The sequence below is a fragment of the Hemitrygon akajei genome, chromosome 2, assembly GCF_048418815.1.
Source record: "Hemitrygon akajei chromosome 2, sHemAka1.3, whole genome shotgun sequence".
Classification (NCBI taxonomy): Eukaryota; Metazoa; Chordata; class Chondrichthyes; order Myliobatiformes; family Dasyatidae; genus Hemitrygon; species Hemitrygon akajei.
This window is the reverse complement of record NC_133125.1, coordinates 210,272,331-210,296,697: the sequence shown is the minus strand read 5'-3', so window position 1 is coordinate 210,296,697 and position 24,367 is coordinate 210,272,331. Positions and strand designations below refer to the sequence as shown.

General features: G+C 44.3%; 1 protein-coding gene across 5 annotated transcripts in view; it reads right to left on the bottom strand.

Moving 5' to 3' along the window:
• The window catches only part of LOC140720368 (butyrophilin subfamily 3 member A3-like), a 665,711-nt gene that overhangs the window by 129,357 nt on the left and 511,987 nt on the right, over positions 1-24,367 (bottom strand). For 3 of the 5 annotated variants that reach the window (XM_073035253.1, XM_073035264.1, XM_073035246.1), the window contains exons 4-6: positions 23,241-23,519; positions 5,878-5,994; positions 2,474-2,506 (exon numbers count right to left, since the gene is read on the bottom strand). The exons of the other annotated variants lie outside the window; for them this stretch is intronic. In XM_073035253.1, the coding sequence (XP_072891354.1) occupies positions 2,474-2,506; positions 5,878-5,994; positions 23,241-23,519 (429 nt within the window). The remainder of the gene's footprint in view (positions 1-2,473; positions 2,507-5,877; positions 5,995-23,240; positions 23,520-24,367) is intronic. 5 annotated transcript variants of the gene reach the window in all.

Below are 24,367 nucleotides of genomic sequence, written 5' to 3'. Positions count from 1 at the left end.
TACATTCTTTATATTCCTCGAGCACCTCATTTACTCCATGCTGCCTATATTTATTGTAGATCTCTCTCTTTTTCTGAACCAAGTTTCCAACATCCCTTGAGAACCATGGCGCTCTCAAACTTTTAACCTTTCCTTTCAACCTAACAGGAACATAAAGATTCTGTACCCTCAAAATTTCACCTTTAAATGACCTCCATTTCTCCATTACATCCTTCCCATAAAACAAATTGTCCCAATTATTTATGGTTTTATATTGCAATATTTCTTCACTATTCTTGGTGGTGCGGCTGTAACGAAACCCAATTTCCCTCGGGATCAATAAAGTATGTCTGTCTGTCTCTCTGTAAGTCCTTTCGCATCTCCTCAAAGTTAGCCTTTCTCCAATCAAAAATCTCAACCCTGGGTCCAGTCCTATCCTTCTCCATAATTATATTGAAACTAATGGTATTGTGATCACTGGACCTGAAGTGCCCCCCAATACATACGTCCGTCACCTGACCTATCTCATTCCCTAACAGGAGATCCAACACTGCCCCTTCTCTCGTCAGTACCTCTATGTATTGCTGCAAAAAACTATCCTGCACACATTTTACAAACTCCAAACCATCCAGCCCTTTTACAGATTGGGCTTCCCAGTCTATGTGTGGAAAATTAAAATCTCCCACAATCACAACCTTGTGCTTACTACAAATATCTGCTATCTCCTTACAAATTTGCTCCTCCAAATCTCGCTCCCCATTAGGTGATACACCCTAATTAGATCTATAATACACCCCTATAAATGTTATTCCACCTTTCCCATTCCTCAATTCCACTCAAATAGTCTCCCTAGACAAGCCCTCTAATCTATCCTGCCAAAGCACAATTGTAATGTTTTATCGGACAAGCAATGAAACACCTCCTCCTCTTGCCCCTCCGATTCTATCACATCTGAAGCAACGAAATCCAGGAATATTTAGTTGCCAATCACACCCCTCCTGCAACCATGTTTCACTAATAGCTACAACATCATATTTCCAGTTATCAATCCATGCTCTAATCTCATCCACCTTTCTTACAATGCTCCTAGCATTAAAATAGATGCATTTAAGAAACTCTCTACCTCTTCCTCTCTGTTTATCCCTAACAATGTGATCAACTTTATAATCTCTTTCTTCCTTCTCCCCTACATCTTCGGTCTGAGCGCTCCCCTTCTCTATCACCTGCCTATCCTCCCTCACACACTGTCTACTAGCTTTCTCTATTTGTGAACTAACCTCCTCTCCCCTAGTCTCTTCAAATTGATTCCTACCCCCCAACCATTCTAGTTTAAAGTCTCCCCAGTAGCCTTAGCAAATCTATGATGATTTGATGAGGGGGAAGTGAGGGAGGTGAGAGGTGTGTGGTAGTTGAGGGTGAGTGTGGGATGTGAGGGGGAGTGTGGGAGTTGAAGGTGATTGTGGGAGGTGAGGGGGAGTGGGGGCAGTGAGGGGGGAGTGTGAGACATGAGGGGAGAGCGTTGGAGGCGAGAGTGAGTGTGGAGGTGAGGGTGAGTGTGGGATGTGAGGGGGTGTGTGGGAGGTGAGGGGATGGGTGGGAGGTGAGTGTGGGAGGTGAGTGGAGTGTGGGAGGAGAGGGGGAGTGGGGAAGTGAGGGTGGAGTTGGGGAGGTGAGGCATAGTGTGGGATGTGAGGGAAGAGTGCAGGAGGTGAGGGGGAGGGGGAGTTGAGTGGAGTAGGGGAGGGGAGCGTGTGTGTGGGAGGTGAGGGTGTGAGAGGTATTATTTGGACCTTCGGGACTGTCGGACTGCAGAACACGGGTGCAGACACGGTGAGTGTGGGCTGGGATCAGCAACATCTGACCCTGTAATATTCCAGCCTGTGTCAGAGTGGTGACTGATCTTCGGTGCAGAAATACAAACCCAGTTCTGGGAATTTGCCAGCATGTTCTCGAGGTTGGAATGAAGCACCCAAAGCACAAGAGCTTGGAAAATTCCACCCAGAGCATTTCATTCACATGACGAGGATTAGTTCACACAACAAACAATGGGTGGAGGAAATCAGTGAGCAGCATCTCTGGGGTGGGGGGCAGGCTGGTGGTGAAGTGAAATTTTGACAATTCTGGTCAAAATCCTGCATCAGTCTTTATGGAGGCTTTAAACCGAAAACATCCAGTCTTACTGTAGCTTTACCCCAAATATGAAAGACCTTTGCTCACCAACCATCACTCCCCCCGACAGATTATGTTTAACCCAATGTTCCCAGAGAAGACTGTTCACTCCAAATCTGAGGTCTCTTGTATTTGATCAAGATTATTTTAAGGAGCCTTGGTTGTAAAATACATGGAATTAGTTTATTATTCTTAATATACAAATCTCTAAACAGAGCAATGTCATGAAAGATTTAAATAATTCATCCTCACAGAAGAAAATGTTTTTATTAAATAAAACGGCTATTTCTTGTAGTTTTTGAATATTTCAATATTGAACTCTTACCAGATTCTACGATGGATTTCTGAAGTTCCAGCTCTGAAAAGACAGACCAGTGGTATATTAGAACAACAACAAATTTTCAGGACAATGATTTCGCTTCAGATGCTGGAGATCTGAAAGAATGGGGAACACTCAGAGGGTCAGGCAGCTGTGGAGACGATAAATGACAACACAAAAACCATTACCAACAGTTGCTGTAGGAAAACATGAACACAGTGATCACGGTTTGAAGTGGTTACACTCAGTGTTGAATTTGAAATGCTGTGAGCTACCAGCTGTATATGGTGCTCACAGTGTGACCTCTTCTACATTCGTGAGACCCGATGTAGATTGGGGGACTGTCTTGTCGGTACCATCACTCCACCTGCATCAAGTAGGATTTCCCAGTGGCCAAACATTTTAATGCCAATCCCCTTTCCCATTCCGACATATTGAGCCTCCTCTCCTGGCACAATGAGGCCACTCTTGTGTTGGAGAAGCAACACCTGATATTAGTTTCCAACCTGATGGCATGAATATCAATTTCTCCCCCCACCCATCTTCTCTCTTTTTCCATTTCCCATTCTGACTCCCTCCTTACCCCCTCTCTTATCCGAACCTGCCTATCACCTCCCTCTGATGCCCTCCCTCCACTATTTTTCTATTCCCCATTCTGACTCCCCTCTGACCCCTTATAGATAGATACTTTATTGATGCCAAAGGATATTATAGATATTAGAATTAAAAATGTAACCTCAAACAGTCTAACAGGAGGGGTCATCACTTTCCCTCTAGAAGTTGACTCATTATCGAGCCTAATGGCTGAGGGTAAGAATGACCTCATACAGCGATTTTTGGACCAGCACAGTTGTCTTAGTTTATTACTAAAAGTGATTCTCTGTTCAGTCTTGGTGGCATGCAGAGGGTGAGAAACATTGCCCACATTTTCTGTAGGGTCCTTTGTTCTACAACAGCCTCCAGTGTGCACAGTTTGACTCCTTTTACAGAGCCAGCCTGTCTAATCAGTTTATTGAGCCTGTTGGCATCTCCAGTGTTGATGCCATTGCCCCAGCACACCACCGCATTGAAGATTGTATCGGTGACAACAGACTGGTAGAACATGAGAAAGAGAGGCCTGCATACTCCAAAGGACCTCAGTCTCCTCAGAAAGTAGAGGAAACTCTGATCCTCCTTGTACCTCCTTGTTGGTGCTCCACTCAAGTCTGTCATCCAGGTGCACCCCCAGGTACTTGTAGGTCCTCACCACATCCACGTCCTCACCATCAATAGTAACAGGGAGCAGTGCAGGATCAGTCTTCCTAAAGTCCATCACCATCTCCTTTGCCTTACTGATGTTGAGCTGAAGGTGATTCAGCTTGCACCATTTGACAAAGTCCAAGACCAGAAGGCAGATGAGCAGATTAGGCCATTCAGCCCATCGAGTCTGCTCCACCATCCAGGAGTGCTGATCTCTGATCCCACCCAACCCCATGCACCTGACACTCCTCATATCCTTTGATGCCCTGACCGATCAGGAAACGTTCAACTTCTGCCCGAAATAAACTCACTGACTTGGCCTCCACCACAGTCTGTGGCTGAACATTCCACAGATTCACTACTCTCTGGCTAAAAAAAAATTCTCCTTACCTCTGTTCTAAAAGGTCACCCCTCAATTTTGAGGCTGTGCCCTCTAGTTCTGGATATCTCCACCACAGGAAACCGACCCCTGAGGAATACCACTAGTCAGTGGCAGCCAACCAGAAAAGACCCCTTTTATTCCCACTCACTGCCTCCTGCTTTCCACCAGTTCCTCTCCATGCCAGTATCTTTCCTGTCAAATCCATAGGATTTTATTTGCTAAGCAGCCTCATGTGTGGCTCCTTATCAAATGCCTTCTGAAAATCCAAGTAAATCACATCCACTGCCTCTCCTTTGTCCACTCTACTTGGTACTTCCTCGAGGAACTCCAACAGATTGGTCAGGCAAGATTTCCCGTTACAGAAACCATGCTGACTTTGACTTATTTTATCATTAGTCTCCAAGTACCCCCAAAACCGCATCCTTAATAATAGAGTCCAACAGTTTAGCAACCACTGAGATTAGGCTAACTAGCCTATAATTTCCTTTCTTTTGCCTTCCTCCCTACTTAAAGAGTGGAGTGATATTTGCAAATTCCAGTCTTCCAGACCCATGACAAACGTCCACCACCAGAGCCCTGTATTCATCCTCCCTGCCTCCCTTTATACACTATTGCTAAGTTGTCAGATAATTTTCTACAGATGACATGACTCGGTGTTGTATCTAAAGTCTGGGGTATAGAGGGTAAACAGGAAGGGAGCCAATACAATTGCCTGTGGGATCCCGGTGCTGCTTCTAGCCATGTCTGACACACAGCTGTGAAGCCACACAAACTGTGGTCTGCCAGTCAGGTAGTCCATTATCCAGGATACAATGGAAGTGCCAACCTGCATTGAATGGAGCTTTCCCTCAGCAATGAGGGCAGTATGGTATCCTTACAGTGCTTCTCTCCTAACATGCCTATCACCTCCCTCTGATGCCTTCCCTCTTCTCTTTTTCCATTCCCCATTCTGACTTCCCTCTTACTGCTTCTCCTCCACTGCCTATCAGCTCCCTCCTGCTTCTCTCTCTCCCCTGATCCATTCTCCTCTCCAATAAAGATTCCTTCTGCTTCAGCACTTTACTTCTTCAGTCTATCATCTCCCATCTTCACAATTCAATTCTCTCCCTCATCCACCACTCTTTTCCCTCACCTGCCTTCACCTACCAGCCTCTGGATTGTACTCCGTCCCCTCCACCCATGTTCTTGCGGGCTTCTTTTCCCTTCCTTTCCAATCAAGGGTCTTGGTCTGAGACGTTGACTGTTTATTTCTTTCCACAGATGCTGAGTTCCACCAGCACTTTTTGTGCTTCACTGCTTAAAAAATGAAGTTCTGTCCTTCAGCCCCTGATCAGCCTCCTTAGACCATTGTAGGGCACTGTGAGTGGAGAGCTCACAGGGTTAGGATACGTGATGAAAATGCATATTTTAAAATTTGGTTTGAGCTATTCTACAAAGTTATCGTATAAACTGCGCCCAGTCTCACCACTGTAGAGGAGCCTAAACATCGGGAACCAAGTTACCGGAAGCAGGTGAATCAGTGACCAGTTGAACCTCCTGGCACGTCATCATGCAGACACAGGAGATGCAACATCGGGCAGTTTCCTTCCTTACTTCCCATCTCTATGGCTACAAATATTCTTTCCAGAGACAACATTCACTGCTGGAATGTCAGACCTTGTTGGGAAATGTGGATTTTACATGATTTCTCCAGAAAATGCTCTGGCTTTTCATCAAAATTTCAGAGGGAAACTGGGAGATGTTCCAGTGGATTTCTAGGCCAGTACTTCACAATATTGCAGAAACGTACCTTTTATGCGTCTGTTTTGTTTCACATTCCAATAAATCACAGTGGAGTTAGCAGCAATTAGAACACAAATGGTGACCAGTAGCAGGGCCCATTGAACAACAGCAGGGAAGAGATTGTCTGTAGAATAAAGATCAGTGAATCAGACAATGAAAAAATCTGCAATGCACCCCAGCGGGATTAGTTCAGTAAACATAGAAAATAGGTGCAGGAGTAGGCCATTCGGCCCTTTGAGCCTGCACTACCATTCAGTATGATCATGGCTGATCATCCAACTCAGAACCCTGTACCTGCTTTCTCTCCATACCCCCGATCCCTTTAGCCACAAGGGCCATATCTAACTTCCTCTTAAATATAGCCAATGAACTGGCCTCAACTGTTTCCTGTGGCAGAGAATTCCACAGCTTCACCACTCTCTGTGTGAAGAAGTTTTTCCTCATCTCGGTCCTAAAAGGCTTCCCCTTTATCCTTAAACTGTGACCACTCGTTCTGGACTTCCCCAACATTGGAAACAATCATCCTGTATCTTGCCTGTCCAATCCCTTTAGAATTGTATACGTTTCAATAAGGTCCCCCCTCAATCTTCTAAATTCCAGTGAGTATAAGCCTAGTCGATCCAGTCTTTCTTCATATGAAAGTCTTGCCATCCCAGGAATCAATCTGGTGAACCTTCTTCGTACTCCATGAGGTGGAAAGTCCACAACTGCCCAAGCAGCCTCCTCCTGTCATGTCAATAGATGTTTACTGGAAGAACCAGAAATGGCTGCAATGGACTGTTATAATGGAGGCTCTGAGACTTCATCACTCTCACTGATGTTTAATTGCAGAGATATACAGCCCAGAAACAGGTCCATCAGCCCAGCTAGTCCATGATGACCACCAGGCCCCATCCAAACTAGTCCCTTTTGCCAGGGTTTAGCCCAGATCCTTCTAAACCTTCCTTGTCCATGTGCCCGACAGATTGTCCATTCAAAGTTTTAATGTTCCATGCACAAGTCCATGTAAGCACCAGCTCAAAAAACACACACACTTGCAGCAACATCACAGGCTATAGAGTCACAGAGGTAGCACTCACAATGAAAACATAAATTATACATAATTTTTACAGGAAATAACACAATCAGAATGAAAAAATAAAAGTCTGTTGTAGTGCAAAGTGATCAAGGTTGTCACAGTGTTGTACTGAGGTAGTGATTAGAGTTTTGTGAGTTAGTTCATGAACTGAACAGTTTCTATTCCTGAACCTGGTTGTGTGGGGACTTCAGGCTTCTGTAGCTTCTGCCTAATGGTCACTGCAAGGAGGTGTCATGGCTGAATGGTGAAACTCTTTAATAATGGAATTGCCTTCTAGAGGCAGCACCTCCTGTAGATACTACCAATGGTGGGAGGGATTTGCCCCTGATGTATTGGGCTGAGTCCACTTCTCTCTGCAGCTTCTTACATTCCCGGGCATTCGGATTGCCAGACCAGATCATGATACGACCAGCCAGAATACTGAGTATTGTTACAATTGTTATTATTGTACTTGTCTCAACCACCTCCCCTGGCAGCTTATTCCACATAGCAACTTCAGTGGAAAAAAGGTTGCTGCTCATGTTCCTGCTAAATCTTCCCCCCCCCCCCCTCACCTTAAAACTATGCCTCTACAGCAGAAGATAGTGGAGAGTTTGTGGAGGCAGATGCTGGAAAGACCTTGGACAAAGTTAGGAATCCAAAGGTTGAGCATGGTGTGACCTGTGTTCTGAGCCACAAATATGTCAATGCAAGAAGTATCGTAGGAAAGGTGGATAATAGTGCTGAAGGTCAGGTGGCTGGTTGACGAACAGAGGCAATGTGCAATGAGGAGAGGCTGCTGATAGGACAAAATTGCAGTCAACAGGATGAGTTGTAACGTAAAAGGTGGACAAAATCAAAAAGGGTGAACACAGGACTGACATAGTATACGGAATAAGGTAGATGAACTTGCAGCACAGTTACAGATTGGCAGGGAGGATGTTGGAGCCATCACTGAATCATGGCTGAAAGATTATAGTTGGGATCATAATGTCTGAGGATACACATTGTATTGAAAGGACAGGCAGGAAAGCAGCATTGCTCTGTTGCTAAAAACTGATATCATCATTCGACAGAGGTGAAATAGGGTCGGAAAGTGTTGAATCATCGTGGACAGAGCTAAGGAACTGCAAGGATAAAAAGACCCTGATAGGAGTTGTATACAGACCCCCAGACAATAGTAAGGATATGGCCTACAAATTACTATGGAAGAAGGAAAATGCATACCACAAGGGCAATATTACAATAGTCATGGGGGACTTCAGTATGCAGGTAGATTGGGAAAATCAGGCTGGTGCTGGATTCCTGCAGGGGAAATTTCTAGAATGCCTACGAGGTAGCTTTTCAGAACAGCTTGTTGAGCTCAAAAGAGAATCAGATATTTCAGATTGGGTGTTGTGCAATGAACCGGAATTGATTAGAGAGCTTAATGTAAAAGAACCCTTAGGGGGTGATCACCGAAATTTGAGAAGGAAAAACTCAAGTCAGATGTATCAGTACTTCAGTGGAGTAAAGTGAATTACAGGGGCATGAGAGAGGAGTTGGCCAGAATTGATTGGAAAAGAACACTGGCAGGGATGACAGCAGTCAGCAAAGCCTGGAATTTCCGGAAGCTATTCAGAGGCACGGGATATATACATCCCAAAGAGGAAGACATTTTTGAAAGGAACGATGACACAACCATGGCTAACATGATAAGTCAAAGCCAAAGAGAGCATATAATAGAGCAAAAGTTAGTGGGAAATTAAAGTATTGAAAAGCTTTTAAAAACCAACAGAAGGCAACTAAAAGAGTCACTAAGGGAAAGATGGAATACAAAAGCAAGAGAGCCAATAATATTAAAGTGGATATCAAAAGTTTCTTCAGATACATAAAGTGTGAAAGAGAGGTAAGAATGGATATCGGACCACTCAAAAATGATGCCAGAGAGATAGTAATGGGGGACAACAAAACGGCGGAGGAACTGAAGAAGTATTTTGCATCAGTCTTCACTGTGGAAGACACTAGCTGTATGGTGGAAGTTCTAGGTGTCAGGGGTCATGATGTTGGTGAAGTTACCATAACAGGAGGGAAAGTTCATGGGAACCTGAAAGGATTGAAGATAGATATGTTACTGGACCAGATAGTGTGCACCCCGGAGATCTGAAAGAGGTGACGGAAGAGATCATGGAGGCATTAATAATGATATTTCAAGAATCACCAGATTCTACAATGGATCCAGAAGACTAGAAAATTGCAAATGTTACTCCACCCTTAAGAAGGGAGAGAGGCAGAAGAAAGGAGACTATAGGCCAATTAGTCTGACTGCAGTGGTTGGGAAGATGTTGGTTGATTTTTAAGGATAAGGTCTCAGGGTACTTTGAGGCAAATGATATAATAGGCCGTAATCAGCATGGTTTTCTCAAGGGAAAATCTTTCCTGAGGAATCTGTTGGAATTCTTTGAATAAACAACAAGCTGTAAAGAAAAAGGAGAATCGGTTGGTGTTGTGTCCTTGGATTTCCAGAAGGCCTTTGACAAGGTGCCACACGAGGCTGCTTAACAAGCTACGAGCCCAGGAAAGATTCTAATATGGATAAGGGAGTGGCTGATTGGCAGGAGGCAAAGAGTGGGAATAAAGGGGGCTTTTCTGGTTATCTGCTGGTGACTGGTGGTGTTCCACAGAGGTCTGTGTTGGGACTGATTCTTTTTACGTTATATGTCAATGATTTTGATGATGGAGTTGATGGCTCTGTTGCAAAGTTTCCAGATGATATGAAGATAGGTAGAGGGGCGGGTAGTTTTGAGGAAGTAGAGAGGCTACAGTACGACTGACAGGTTAGGAGAATGGGCAAAAAAATGGCAGATGGAGTACATTGCCGGGTAGTGTATGGTCATTCATTTTGGTAGAAGAAATGAAAGGGTTGGCTATTTTCTAAATGGAGAGAAAATACAAAATCAAAACTGAGGCACAATGGGACCAGAGAGTCCTTGTGCAGGATTCCTGGAAGTTTAAATTGAAGGTTGAGTCTGTGGTGAGGAAGGCAAATGTAATGCACTTATTTCAAAAGGACAAGAATATAAAAGCAAGGATATAATGTTTAGACTTTATAAAGCAGTGGTCCGGCCTCATTTGGTGTATTGTGAGCAGTTTTGGGCCCTACATCTTAGAAAGGATGTGCTGATACTGCAGAGGGCTTAAAAGAGGTTCACAAAAATAATTCCAGGATTGAATAGCTTGTCATACAAAGAGCGTTTGATGGTTCAGTGCCTGTATTCACTGGAATTCAGAAGAATGAGGGGTGACCTCAATGAAATCAATCAAATGGTGAAAGGCTTGATAGAGTGGATATGGAGAGGATGCTTCCTATGGTGGGAGAGTGTAAGACCAGAGGACACAGCCTCAGAATAGAGAGGCATCCTTTTAGAACAGTGATGAGGAGGAATTTCCTTAGCTAGTGAGTGGTGAATCTGTGGAATTCTTTGCCACAGGCAGTTGTGGAGGGCAAGTCTTTATGTATATTTAAAGCAGAAATTGATGGATTGTTGATTGGTCAGGGCACGAAGGGACACGGGGAGAAGGCAGGAGATTGGGACTGAGAGGAAAATTAGATCAGCCATGATAAAATGGTGAAGCAGACTCGTTGGGCCAAATGGCCTAATTCTGCTCCGATATCTTATGGTCTAATGGTTTCTCGATACTCTAACCCAGGGGGAAAAGACTGTGAATTCATCCTCACTATGCCCCTCATGATATTATACATCTCTACAAGATCTCTGGTTCCTGGTGTTATAACCAGGGCAGTTGGTGGAGATAAGCTCCCACAACCTATTTAATATTCCCAATGGAGCTGATCTCAAATAGTCCCTGACAATCAAGTCCACCTCCTGCCCTTCCAGTGTGGCTCAGCTACTAAGCATGGTGGAACCGTTTCTACTGACAGGAGAAGGGCCAAAAGCAGGTACTGGCATCTGAAAACAAGTCACTCTGAACAGATGGGGCTCGTCAGCTGTGGTTAGCAGATCATCTAGCAGACGGAAAATCCTAACCTCAATCCTCCGCTGTCTTGTGACTCTTCCCAGTCATGGGGATGGCTTTGGGAGTAAACCCTGAGGAAAGACCCGGAGTTAGAGTCTACAACACCACTGATGCCAAACTGTATTGGTTTCTGCTGTTCCTTTTGATATGTCGGCTGTTTGGAGAGGGGGAGAGATATGGCCGGAGTTGGGGATGTCGTAAGCGGTGTGCGAGGAAGCGGAACCAAGGCAAACGGGCAGGAGTCCGTGCCAGGAAAAAAGTAAGCCCCAGCCAGCCGGCTCTCCCATCCATTCTGCTCTCCAATGGACATTAAATTGGACTACATCCATGGCAACGAAATACTCAGCGGGAGTACAGAAACGGAAAGAATCACAGACGCCGCCATTCGGCTGTTTATTTATGTAACAGACTTTCCCCCAAGCCATCGGACTACCAACCGACTGCCCTCTGCTGTGCCTATTGTCTTGTTTATTATTTATTGTAATACCTGCACTGTTTTGTGCACTTTATGCAGTCCTGGTTAGGTCTGTAGTCTAGTGTAGTTTTTCTGTTGGTTTATGTAGTTTAGTGTAGTTTTTGTACTGTTCATGTAGCACCATGGTCCTGAAAAACGTTGTCTCGTTTTTACTGTGCACTGTACCAGCAGTTATGGTCCAAATGACAATAAAAAGTGACTTGACTTGACTTCTAACAACACACACAAAATGCTGGTGGAACACAGCAGGCCAGGCAGCATCTATAGGGAGAAGCGCTGTCGACATTTCAGGCCGAGACCCTTCGTCAGGACTAACTGAAAGGAAAGATAGTAAGAGATTTGAAAGTAGTGGGGGGAGGGGGAAATGTGAAATGATAGGAGAAGACCGGAGGGGGTGGGATGAAGCTAAGAGCTGGAAAGGTGATTGGTGAAAGTGATACAGAGCTGGAGAAGGGAAAGGATCATGGGACGGGAGGCCTCAGGAGAAAGAAAGGTGGGGGGGAAACACCAGAGGGAGATGGAGAACAGGCAAACAACTAAATATGTCAGCGATGAGGTAAGAAGGGGAGGAGGGGCATTAACGGAAGTTAGAGAAGTCAATGTTCATGCCATCAGGTTGGAGGCTACCCAGCCGGTATATAAGGTGCTGTTCCTCCAACCTGAGTTTGGATTCATTTTGACAATAGAAGAGGCCATGGATAGACATATCAGAATGGGAATGGGACGTGGAATTAAAATGTGTGGCCACTGGGAGATCCTGCTTTCTCAGGCAGACCGAGCGCAGGTGTTCAGCGAAATGGTCTCCCAGTCTGTGTCGGGTCTCACCAATATATAAAAGGCCACACCGGGAGCACCGGACGCAGTATACCACACCAGCCGACTCACAGGTGAAGTGTCGCCTCACCTGGAAGGACTGTCTGGGGCCCTGAATGGTGGTGAGGGAGGAAGTGTAAGGGCAGGTGTAGCACTTGTTCTGCTTACAAGGATAAGTGTCAGGAGGGAGATTGGGGGGAAGAGTGGACAAGGAAGTCGTGTAGGGAGCGATCCCTGTGAAAAGCAGAAAGAGGGGGGAAGGGAAAGATGTGCTTGGTAGTGGGATACCGTTGGAGGTGCCGGAAGTTACAGAGAATTATACGTTGGACCTGGAGGCTGGTGGGGTGGTAGGTGAGGACAAGGGGAACCCTATCCCGACTGGGGTGGCAGGCGGCTGGGGTTTAAAGCAACATAATTGTAAAGAGATTGCAGACTGTTGCAAGAAACACAAGGTTGTTGTAGTTGGTGATTTTAACTTTCAACATATTGACTGGGATCCCATACTCTCACAGGACTAGGTGGGATAGAGTTTGTCAACTGTGTTCAGAAAAGTTTCCTTCATCAGTATTTCAGAGTCCCAATGAGAGAGTGTGTGATACTGGATCTGCTATTAGGGAATGAGACAGAGCGGGTGATAGAAGCTTGTGTAGGGGAGCAGTTCGCATCCAGTGACCACAATGTCATTAGTTTCAAAGTGAATATGTAAAAATATAGGTCCGTTCCATGGGTTGAGATTCTAAATTGGAGAAAGGAATCACGATCATGATTGAAAATAAAGTGTTAATAATAAAGGGATCGGAAAAAGTTGAAACACCATCAGTCATTGGAAAAGCGTTAGGCTACGTCAGTCAACGATCGAAACAATTTTAAAGGATGAAGTGAGAAAGACTCTGCCCCGATGAAAGCTACAATTATTACTGAGCAACGCAGTGGTTTAATTATTGGGTTTTGGGGTTTTTATCCTCCACATCAACCTGGCATGGTGGAGTGTGCACCCGGGAGTGATCTGTTACTGGATCAAACTCGGGAACTTTTGTTCCCGAGCCGGCGCTGAAACATACGTTTTAAGCGTTTTATATGCATAGAAAGGTAAAATATATACTATATACTAAGACAAACGTTTGACTAACCGACGCTAAATAATACCGGATGTACCTGTTCTGACTTACTTAGTAAGAGAACTTCTGATTTTTTTCGATCCTGATCCACGATAACCCACGCACATCCTCCCGTATACTTTAAATCATTTCTAGATTACTTATAACACCTAATACAATGTAAATGCTATGTAAAATAGCTGTTATACTCTATTGTTTAGGGAATAATGACAAGAAAAAAAGTCTGTACATGCTGGAACAACAAGTGCTGGAAGAGCACTTCCGGGTTTTCTCGATTTGCAGTTGGTTGAATTCGCGGATGCGGAATTCACGGATAAGGAATTAGTTAAACAGAAATCTGTTTTTGGAGACCTGTGTGCTGTCGAGGTGTTCCGATGGACTGCAGTTAAAAATACATCTGTACCTGGGACCAACTGCTGGTGTCAGTATCCTGGTAAAAACTACACCACGAAGACAAAAGAACACTCCAAGCAACTCTGCAAAAAGGTTATTGAAAAGCTCAAGTCAGGAGATGGATACAAAAAAATTTTCAAGTCACTGAATATCGCTTGGAATCCAGTTAAGTCAATTATCATGAAATGGAAAGAATATGGCACAGCTGTAAATCTGCCGTCCTCAATGTTGCAAAAACAAAGGAACTGGTTTTGGTCTACAGGAGGAATGGAAACAGGCTGGCTCCTATTGACATCAATGGATCTGGGTTTGCGAGGGTGAACAGCACATCTCCGAGGATCTCACGTGGTCTGTACATTCCGGCTGTGTGGTGAAAAAAGCACAACAGCACATCTTTTACCTCAGACGGTTGAAGAAGTTTGGTATGGGCCCTCAAATCCTAAGAACTTTCTACAGGGTGTTAGGGTTAATTTGGGACTGCCACTTCAGGTCAGGAGTGGCTCGCGTGATATTAGGAGACAGGAGTACAAGGGAGGGGGGGAGCAAAACTGAGGATTCCGCTGCACCGAAACTGCTAGTGTCACGCGATTCAGTAAAAAAAAACAGGAGACTCGTGAGCGAATGGCATCGGGCCAATAAGGAGGACACAAGTATCCAACATTACCAAATATGTGTAGTGAGGGGTTTGGGCTGGGGAAAAGGGGTATAAATAAGAGCAGAATGTAAGAGGAAGGCAGAACGCGCCTTCTTCAGCGACGCCGTGTACTCGCTGTGCCAGTTACGATTCTGCAATAAAGCCACGCTTCACTATAATCAGGTGTTGGTTGTCTCTCTTCCAAACGAACACAGGGCATGTCTTGAGCCCAACAATTGGTGACCCCGACGTGGGGAGGGAAGAGACAACACAGGCTGGCGGGTCCGACGGCAGACAACTTGCGGCCGCACCTCGATTAAGGTCAGGAAGTGCCTGTTATATCGAAGACTTCCATTAGATAGTTGAATTACCGAGTTAGATCTTGTCTGCTGACGGATCCTCACCAACCCCAAATTACCCAGGGAAAGATTATTCCCGGTGCAGAATCGTGACTGGTAAGTACTCACTTTTTCTTATCTGTTTTTAGAAGGATCCTCCGCCGGTAAAAAAGTCTTCTGAGTGAGGGGAGTTGAGAAACCCGCCGCCCACGAAGGGCATAAAAGTCTCAGAAGTGAGGAGGAGAAAAGTGTTACGCGGTACACCGTAGTGCACGGAGATACTGACGGCGCCTACCTTAGACTGGTTGTTAAGAGGAGAAATCTCCCACGCGAAGGTCAGGTTTTGAAAGGCGACTGTCCCACATTTGATCCTCTCCGTGTACTAGGGAGCCATGGAGCACTTCAACTTCAAGTTACCAAAACTCAGACATTTGCGTGTTGAGTGACAGAGTATATGGGAGTTCTTAGAGAAATGGTGAAATTGATAACTGTGCGAGTTCAACAATCTAACAGCGAGCAGCCACAGGGGTTGGACACCATCAAGGTAGGAGTGGAAGTGTTCCTCCGAGGCCCGGGGAAGCTCACCTGGAACGAAAAACGGTGGCATGGTCCATACCCTGTCACTGAGGTCTCCAACAGGGCATTAAAAGGTAAGGAGGGAGGGGGACAATAACTGGCATCATTTTCTCACTGCTCCAGATCCGCAAAAGGCAGCCAAATTAATCTCATTGAAACGATTGACGAAGAGGGCTCGGAGGAGGAAACAGACAAGGATGGGTAACTGGATGTTAGGGTGGATAAGTATTGCCGCTCTCCTGGGACGTCTCGTTCAGGGAGCGCCGGACCCCTGTGGGGCCAGAGTGATATTAGACGCCGACCCAAAGAGGGATAAAGTTTTTCAATTTGACCTTTGTGATGTGATTGACTGCTGGGGAGGTTCAGAAGCCAGATGGAAAGGATATGAAGTCTACATGTGTCCCTTTGCGGCACTCGGACTAGGGTATCCACCCATCTATCCCAATAAACGAACGGCGGGAGGGCAGTGGTGTGCCTCCTGGGATGATGTTTGGTGGGGAACGGGGTGGACCAGATGGAAAGCTGACCAGGAGCCTGATAGAACTCCGGGCGTTGGCCAACGAGCTGAAAGAGCAGTCCGGGGTAAACAACCCAGTGGTAGATTGGCTGAATAAGACCTTTGGTAAGTGGGGAGCGTTCCTGGGACAGTTGGCGCTAGGACTGTCTATTTCAATTGCTATCTTTATCACGTGTGGTTGTTGTTGCATACCCTGTATCAGGACCCTAGTCGTCCGAACTATAGATCGAGCCTTGACTGGAAAGGATGGACCTCCACCGGCGTACCAAACACCCTTGTTCCCGATGGAGAGGGAGGACACGGCCCTCCCGGAAACGGACGCACTTTGGGAGAACACAGACTGGAATGGGCCATGCAAAGGGGGAAATTGAGAGTTTGCTTTTGAAAAAGTCTTCTGAAATGTTGCATGCTACTTGTAAAAATTGCTGATGTTTAGGGAACCCCTACCCATATTTTGTGACCCTAGGTCAGACAAATCAGGAAATGCAAAGAGGGAGGACATACCAAAGAGTGCCAGGGGGACGCTCGCCTCCCTGCCTGATCCCGACAGCCACGGAAAAGCTTGTAAGGGATGTGGCCTCAGGGAGGCCAAGGGAGGGAATGTTAGGGTTAATTTGGGACTGCCACTTCAGGTCAGGAGTGGCTCGCGTGATATTAGGAGACAGGAGTACAAGGGAGGGGGGGAGCGAAACTGAGGATTCCGCTGCACCGAAACTGCTAGTGTCATGCGATTCAGTAAAAAAAAAACAGGAGACTCGTGAGCGAATGGCATCGGGCCAATAAGGAGGACACAAGTATCCAACATTACCAAATATGTGTAGTGAGGGGTTTGGGCTGGGGAAAAGGGGTATAAATAAGAGCAGAATGTAAGAGGAAGGCAGAACGCGCCTTCTCCAGCGACGCCGTGTACTCGCTGTGCCAGTTACGATTCTGCAATAAAGCCACGCTTCACTATAATCAGGTGTTGGTTGTCTCTCTTCCAAACGAACACAGGGCATGTCTTGAGCCCAACAAGGGGCACAACTGAGAACATCCTGAGTGGCTGCATCACTGCCTGGTATGGGAACTGTACTTCCCTCAATCACAGGACTCTGCAGAGAGTGGTGCGGACAGCCCAGCACATCTGTAGATGTGAACTTCCCACTATTCAGGATATTTACAAAGACAGATGTGTAAAAAGAGTCTGAAGGATCTTTGGGGACCTGAATCACCCCAACACAAGCTGTTCCAGCTGCTACCATCCAGGAAACAGTACCGCTGCATAAAAGCCAGGACCAACAGTCCCCAGGACAGCCTCTTCCACCTGGCTATCAGACTGCTTAGTTCACGCTGATACAATTGTATTTCTATGTTATATTGACTGTCCTGTTGTACATACTATTTATTATAAATTACTATAAATTGCACATTGCACATTCAGTCGGAGACATAACGTAAAGATTTCTAATCCTCATGTATATGAAGAATGTAAGTAATAACATTAATTAAATTCAATTCAGTTCAAAACCTCAATGACCGTGCAAGAAGAGGATGAGTGAGGGACACCACCAAGACACCTATGCCAACTCTGGAGGAGTTACAAGCTTCAGTGGCTGAGATGGAGACACTGTGCATACAACAACTGTTGCCCGGGTGCTTCACCAGTCGTAGCTTTATGGGACAGTGGCAAATTGAAAGCCACTGTTGAACAAAACTCACATGAAATCTCATCTAGAGTTTGCCGGAAGGCATGTGAGAGACCCTGAAGTCAGGTGGAAGAAAGTTCTATGGTCTGATGAAACCAAAATTGAGATTTTTGGCCATGAGACTAAACACACCATCCCGACCGTGAAGAATGGTGATGGCTGCATCATGCTGTGGGGATGCTTCACTGCAGCAGGCCCTGGAAGGCTTGTGAAGGTAGAGGGTAAAATGAATGCAGCAAAATACAAGGAAATCCTGGAAGAAAATCTTGTGCAGTCTACAAGAGAACTGTGACTTGGGAGATTTGTTTTTCACTAAGACAATGACCCCAAGCATGAAGCCAAAGCTACTCAAGAATAGCTTAAAAATGTTAATGGCCAATTCAGAGTCTAGACCGCAATTGGGAATTTGTGGCTGGATTTGAAAATGGCTGTTCAGTCATAATCACCATGCATTCTGACAGAGCTTGAGGAGTTTTGAAGGGGGAGAGTAATTGTGCAATCAGTTGTTTTGTAATAATTGAAATATATTTAGATCAAATTGTCAAAATTTGGCTTCACTTTACATGATTGTTGATTTTGTTGTTGATCGGTGTCAAAAAAGCCAAATTAAATCCACTGTGATTCAATGTTGTAAAACAATAAAAAATGAAAACTTTGGGCGGTGGTGTGAATACTTTTTATAGACTCTGTATTTGGATAGACATAGACCGATGAAGGATAGAATGGCTTCATGCGTGGTCAGGCATGTCTAACCAATCTTATTGAGTTGTTCAAGAAAAAATGATGAAGGCAAGGCAGTTGATGTTGTCCATGCGGACTTCAGTAAGGCATTTGACAAGGGCCCACATGAGAGGCTAGTCAGGAAGGTTCAGTCACTCGGATTTCAGGATGAGGTAGTAAATTGGATTAGACATTGGCTTTATGGGAGAAGCCAGAGAGTGGTAGTAGAGTGTTGTCTCTCTGACTGGAGGCCTGTGACTAGTGAGGTGTCACAGGATCAGTGCTGGGTCCTTTGCTGTTTGCAATCTACAGTATATCAATGATCTAGATCAGGGGTGTCAAACTCATTTTAGGTCACGGGCCGGATTGAGCAAAATGCAGCTTCATGCAGGCCGGATCAGTCGGACGCGTGCGAACGCAGCTTTCGTTGCCTCCGTTTTTTCAGCCTGCTCTCATGTGTCTCAGTCTCTGCTATAACTACAAAGTGTTTCACTTTACATATTCCATTTCTTATGAAGAAGACTGCCGAGCAAGACTGCCGAATAAACACTAAAAAACCTGAAAACCTGGTACCTGAATAAACTCAGCATTAGCCATATCATACGCCATAGGCGCTTTGATTACTGGGGCCAGCTTTAATAGTAATTAGATATTATCTTGCGGGCCAAAGATAATTCCACTGCGGGCCGAATTTGGCCCACGGGCCTTGAGTTTGACATATATGATCTAGATGATAATGTGATTAATTGGATTAGCAAATTTGCAGATAACACCCAGATTGGGAGTGTAGTGGACTGTGAGGAAGGTTTATCATGACTTGCAGGGGGAATTTGATCATCTGGGGAAATCGGCTGAAAAATGGCAGAGGGAATTTATTGCAGAGAAGTGTGTTTGGCACTTCAGTAGGACCAACCAGGATAGGTCTTACACAGTGAACGGAAGGGCACGGAGGAGTGTGACAGAACAAAGGGATCTGGGAATACAGGTACATAATTTGTTGAAAGTTGTGTCACAGGTAGATAGAGCCATGAAGAAAGCCTCTGCAAAATTGGCCTTCATGAATCAATGTATTGAGTACAGGAGATGAGATGTTACGTTGAAGATGTTTAAGGTGTTGGTGAGGCTTAATTTGGAATATTGTGTGCAACTTTGGACACCTACTTGCAGGGAAGATGTAAACATGGTTGAATGAGTACAGAGAAAATTCACAAGGATTTTGCCACACCTGGAGGACATGAATTATAAGGAAAGATGGAATAGGTGGGGACTGCATACTTCAGAACGTAGAAAATTGAGATGAGATTTGACAGAGGTGTACAAAATTATGAGGCTATAAAGTAAATGCAGGTGGGCTTTTTCCAGAGGTTGGGTGGGATTACAACCAAATGTCATGGGTTCAGGGTGAAAGGTAAGAAGTTAAAGGAGAACATGAGGGGAAACTTCTTCATTCAGAGGGTCGTGAGATTTTGGAATGAGCTGCCAACACAAGTGGTGCATGCGATCACAGTTTCAATGTTTAAGAAAAGTTTGGATAGGTACATGGATGGTAGGGATACTGTCCCAGTGCAGGTTGATGGGAGCAGGCAATTTAAATATTTTTAGCATGCACTAGATGGGCCAAACGACCTGCTTCTGTGCTGTACTTCTCTATGAGTCTATAATGTAGAGCAGCAAATTTGTAGACAGTTTACAGACTGTTGCAGGAAACAAATGGTTGTGATAGTGGGTGACTTTAACTTTCCACATATTGACTGGGACTCCCATACAGTAAACAGCTGGATGGGAAAACGTTTGTCAAATGTGCTCAAGAAAGTTTATTTAATCACTACGTGGAAGTCCAAAAGAGAGAGTGTGTGACACTTGATCTGCTATTAGGGAATGAGACAGGACAGGTGACAGAAGTTTCTGTTGGGGAACATTTTGCATCTAGTGATCATAATGCCATTAGTCTCAAAGTAATGATGGAAAAGGACAGGTCTGGTCCAAATTGGAGAAAGGCCAGTTTTGATGGTATCAAAAAGGTTCTGGCAAGTGCGGATGATGACAGAGTGTTTCTTGCAATGGTTCACTTGTTAAGTGAGAGGCTTTCAAAAGGGAAGCTTTGAGAGCACAGAGATTGTGTGTTCCTGTCAGAATGAGAGGCAGGGATAATAGGTTTAGACAGCATTATTTTTAAGATATTGTGGTCCTAATGAAGAAAAAGGAGGTACATCACAGGTATAAGCAGGCAGGAACAAATGAGGTACTCGAGGAGTGAAAGAAATGCAAGAAGAAAATCAGGAGGGCTGAAAGAAGACATGTGGAAGAACAGAGTGGTATCCATGCATGGAGCTGACAGAAATTTAGGAGATCTTAAATGGATTTTTGCATCAGTATTTACTCGAGAGAGAGAGACAGGATCTATTGATGTGAGGCTGTGCAGTAGTGAGTTAATGGACCTGATAAAGATTACAGAGGAGGAGGTGTTTGCTGTCTTGAGGCAAATTAAGGTGGATAAATCACAGGATCTGACAAGATGTTCTCTCAGACCCTGTGGGAGGCTAATGCAGAAATTACAGGGACCCCAGCAGAGATATTTTAAACATCTTTAGCCACGGGTGAGGTGCCAGAGGATTGAAGGATAACTAATGTTGTTTTGCTGTTTAAGAATAAATCAGGAAATTAACGGCATATGAGCCTGACGTCAGTACTAGAAAGTTTTTGGGAAATGTTCTAAGGGACCAGATATAAAAGTATTTGGATAGTCAGTGACTGATTCGGGATAGCTAACATGGCTTTGTGTGTGATAAATTTGTCTAACCTATCTTACAGAGATTTTGAGGAAGTTACAAAGAAAGTTGATGAAGGCAAGGCAGTGGATATTGTTAACAAGGCCTTTGAAAAGGTAGTGCATTGTAGTTTGGTGAAGAAGGTTCAGTCGCTTGGCTTTCAAGATTGCAAGAGACTTTGATTTCTTGTTTGAAGCCAGAGAGCATTGTAGATGGCTGCCTCTCTGACTAGGGGCCTGTGACTAGTGGTCTGCCGCAGGGATCGATACTGGGTACGTTATTGTCTGTCATCCATATCAACAAACTGGATGATAATGTGGTAAACTACATCATCAAATTTAGGGATGGAATCAGGATTTGGGGTTACTGAACAGTTATGAAGATGATCAGAGCTTACAGCAGATCTGGAAGACCTGGAAAAATGGGATGAAAAATGGCAGATGCAGTTTAACACAGACAGGTGTGAGGTGTTGCACTTCAGTAGAACCAACCAGGGTTGGTCTTACACGGTGAGTGGTAGGGCACTGAGGAGTGTAGCAGAACAGAGGGATCTGGGAACACAGTCCATAATTCTTTGAAAGCAGTATTTCAAATAAAGAAAAAAAATTTTGAAAAGAAAAGGGTCATAAAGAAAACTTTTTGGCATATCGGCCTTCATACATCAATGTATTTAGTACAAGAGTGGGAAGTTTGGTAGAAGTTGACTAAGATGTTTGTGCAGCCTAAGTTGAAGTATTGTGTCCGTTTTTGATCACCTACCTACGGGAAAGATGTAAATCAGATTGAAAGAGTGCAGAGAAAATTTACAAGGAATTTACTGAAATCTGAGCCCCTGTGTTACGGGGCAAAATTGAATTATTTATTGAACCACTTTGGTTGCAAGAACAGGAAAACAGATTATTATCTGAACGGTGGCCGATTAGGAAAAGGGGAGATGCAACAAGACCTGGGTGTCATTGTACACCAGTCATGCAGGTACAGCAGGCGGTGAAAAAGGCAAATGGTATGTTGGCATTCATAGCAAAAGGATTTGAGTACAGGAGCAGGGAGGTTCTACTGCAGTTGTACAAGGCCTTGGTGAGACTGCACCAAGAATATTGTGTGCAGTTTTGGTCCCCTAATCTGAGGAAAGACATTCTTGCCATAGGGGGAGTATAGAGAAGGTTCACCAGATTGATTCCTGGGATGGCAGGACTTTCATAGGAAGAAAGACTGACTAGGCTTATACTCACTGGAATTTAGAAGATTGAGGGGGGATCTTATTGAAACGTTAAAAATTCTGAAGGGATTGGACAGGCTAGATGCAGGAAGATTGTTTCCGATGTTGGGGAAGTCCAGAATGAGGGGTCACAGTTTAAGGATAAAGGGGAAGCTTTTTAGGACTGAGATTAGGAAAAACTTCTTCACACAGAGAGTGGTGAATCTGTGGAATTCTCTGCCACAGGAAACAGTTGAGGCCGGTTCATTGGCTATATTTAAGAGGAAGTTAGATTTGGCCCTTGTGGCTAAAGGGATCAGGGGGTATGGAGAGAAAGCAGGTACAGGGTTCTGAGTTGGATGATCAGCCATGATCATACTGAATGGCAGTGCAGGCTCGAAGGGCCGAATGGCCTACTCCTGCACCTATTTTCTATGTTTCTATGTTTCTAGATGATTGAGGGGAGATTTCACAGAGGTATACAAAATTATGAGGGGTTTTCCCACACTGATCATTTAGCCAGGAATTCCACTCTGATTGTATCAGCTTGGACCAACTTATACAAGTTTTCAGTAGTAATCTGGATGATTATTTTTACAGATTTTCTTTAAATTGGACCATAGCTGCAACATCAACAGAACTTTCATCTTGGGCATAGCAATGTCAATAGTTCACGGGTAGGTCAATGAAGCAGATGTTAATGCTTTGGGAAATGTTTTGTAATGCCAACATTTTTGGAAATGTTCCAAGTTGTATCCACTCAGATGGAATTTATGTTTCATCTGAGTATCAAAGGATTGAAAATATCTGTGTTGATGTCCAACCTAAATGGACAAGTTGTGGATTCAATTGGCCTTTAATGGTGTGCCAGATTTAAAAGATGCACAAACAGCAAAATTGTCACTAATAGTGGAATGTGTTTAAATACAAGGGACAGTCTTCAACAGACATAAGATTTTGGCAAAGACATTATGGAGGCAAAGTATTCTTTGGTAGTTAGGGTTTCAGTAGAAATTAGATCACCTTTTTCCTTCACCGATCAAACATCATAATTTACAAACCTGATATTGTAATAATTGCCGTATGTTCTATTATCGAACGTTCGCTCCTGATAATGCACTTCAGTTTGCCTGACGATTGCCTCGTTACTCCAACACTGCTCTCAACATTTACAAGACCCGAGTCTCTGTGGTACTTTGTCTCAGCCTCTGTTAATGCATTTCCATCCCCACCGATCCACTGGATCTCTGGCTCAGGATACCATCCACTGGATTTACACACGAGCTGGATTCCCACTCCATGGTATCCCGTCATCTGAATCCGAGGTTTACTCCCTGAAACTGTAGTTAATGACAGATGGAGAAATAATAGTCATTAGGAAAAATGCAACATGAATCCATAAAGCATGTATTAAATCTGCTTGCAATCACGTTTATTGATTTCTAACCTTTCCTAGTTCATCAACTTGAGACATTAACTGTTTTTCTCTCCGCAGATGCTGCCTAATGAAACACGTTAAATATTTGGAGGCTGAATTCAGACAGGAAGTTTCAGGAATATAAAGAACGCCAGAAAGAACACAAGCAAGGAATAAGGAGGGTAAAAAATGGACAAGAAATGCCATTGGCAATTATGATTAAAGAAAATACCAAGGCATTTTTTACATACGTTAAAAGCAAAAGGGTAACAAAAGTTGTTCGTCGAGGATTAGATAATGGAAGATAGTAAAATCACTCTGTGAAATTCTACTATGCCAGGACATTTTGAAATAAAGAAGGAGGTGGTTTTGAGTCTTTCAAAGAGAAATAAAGTGGATAAATTCCCAGGGCCTGTGGGATCTATCGCCACAATAGGTCAACGGCAGATGCAATCTCAATGGCTTTTCACACGGCCTTAGCACACCCGGAGAATACAAACACCTATGTCAGGATGTCATGATACAGCTCTATTAAACTTAATAAGATCTGTACTTGATTCTGGCTGTGTGGCTAAGAGTGGGTGGAGGAAATTTGTCCTTGCAAAGTTATAATTTGCTTAGATTCTTTCTCTTAAAACAGCTCATTCCAGCAGTTGGTCAGATTTACTGCTGGAAGCTCTTCAAACTTTATTTCATATTCAAAGCATTGGTCTACATGTCTTCTGCTTATGGGTCCCTGCACATAGAGGTGTTGAGGGGAATGAGCGGGTT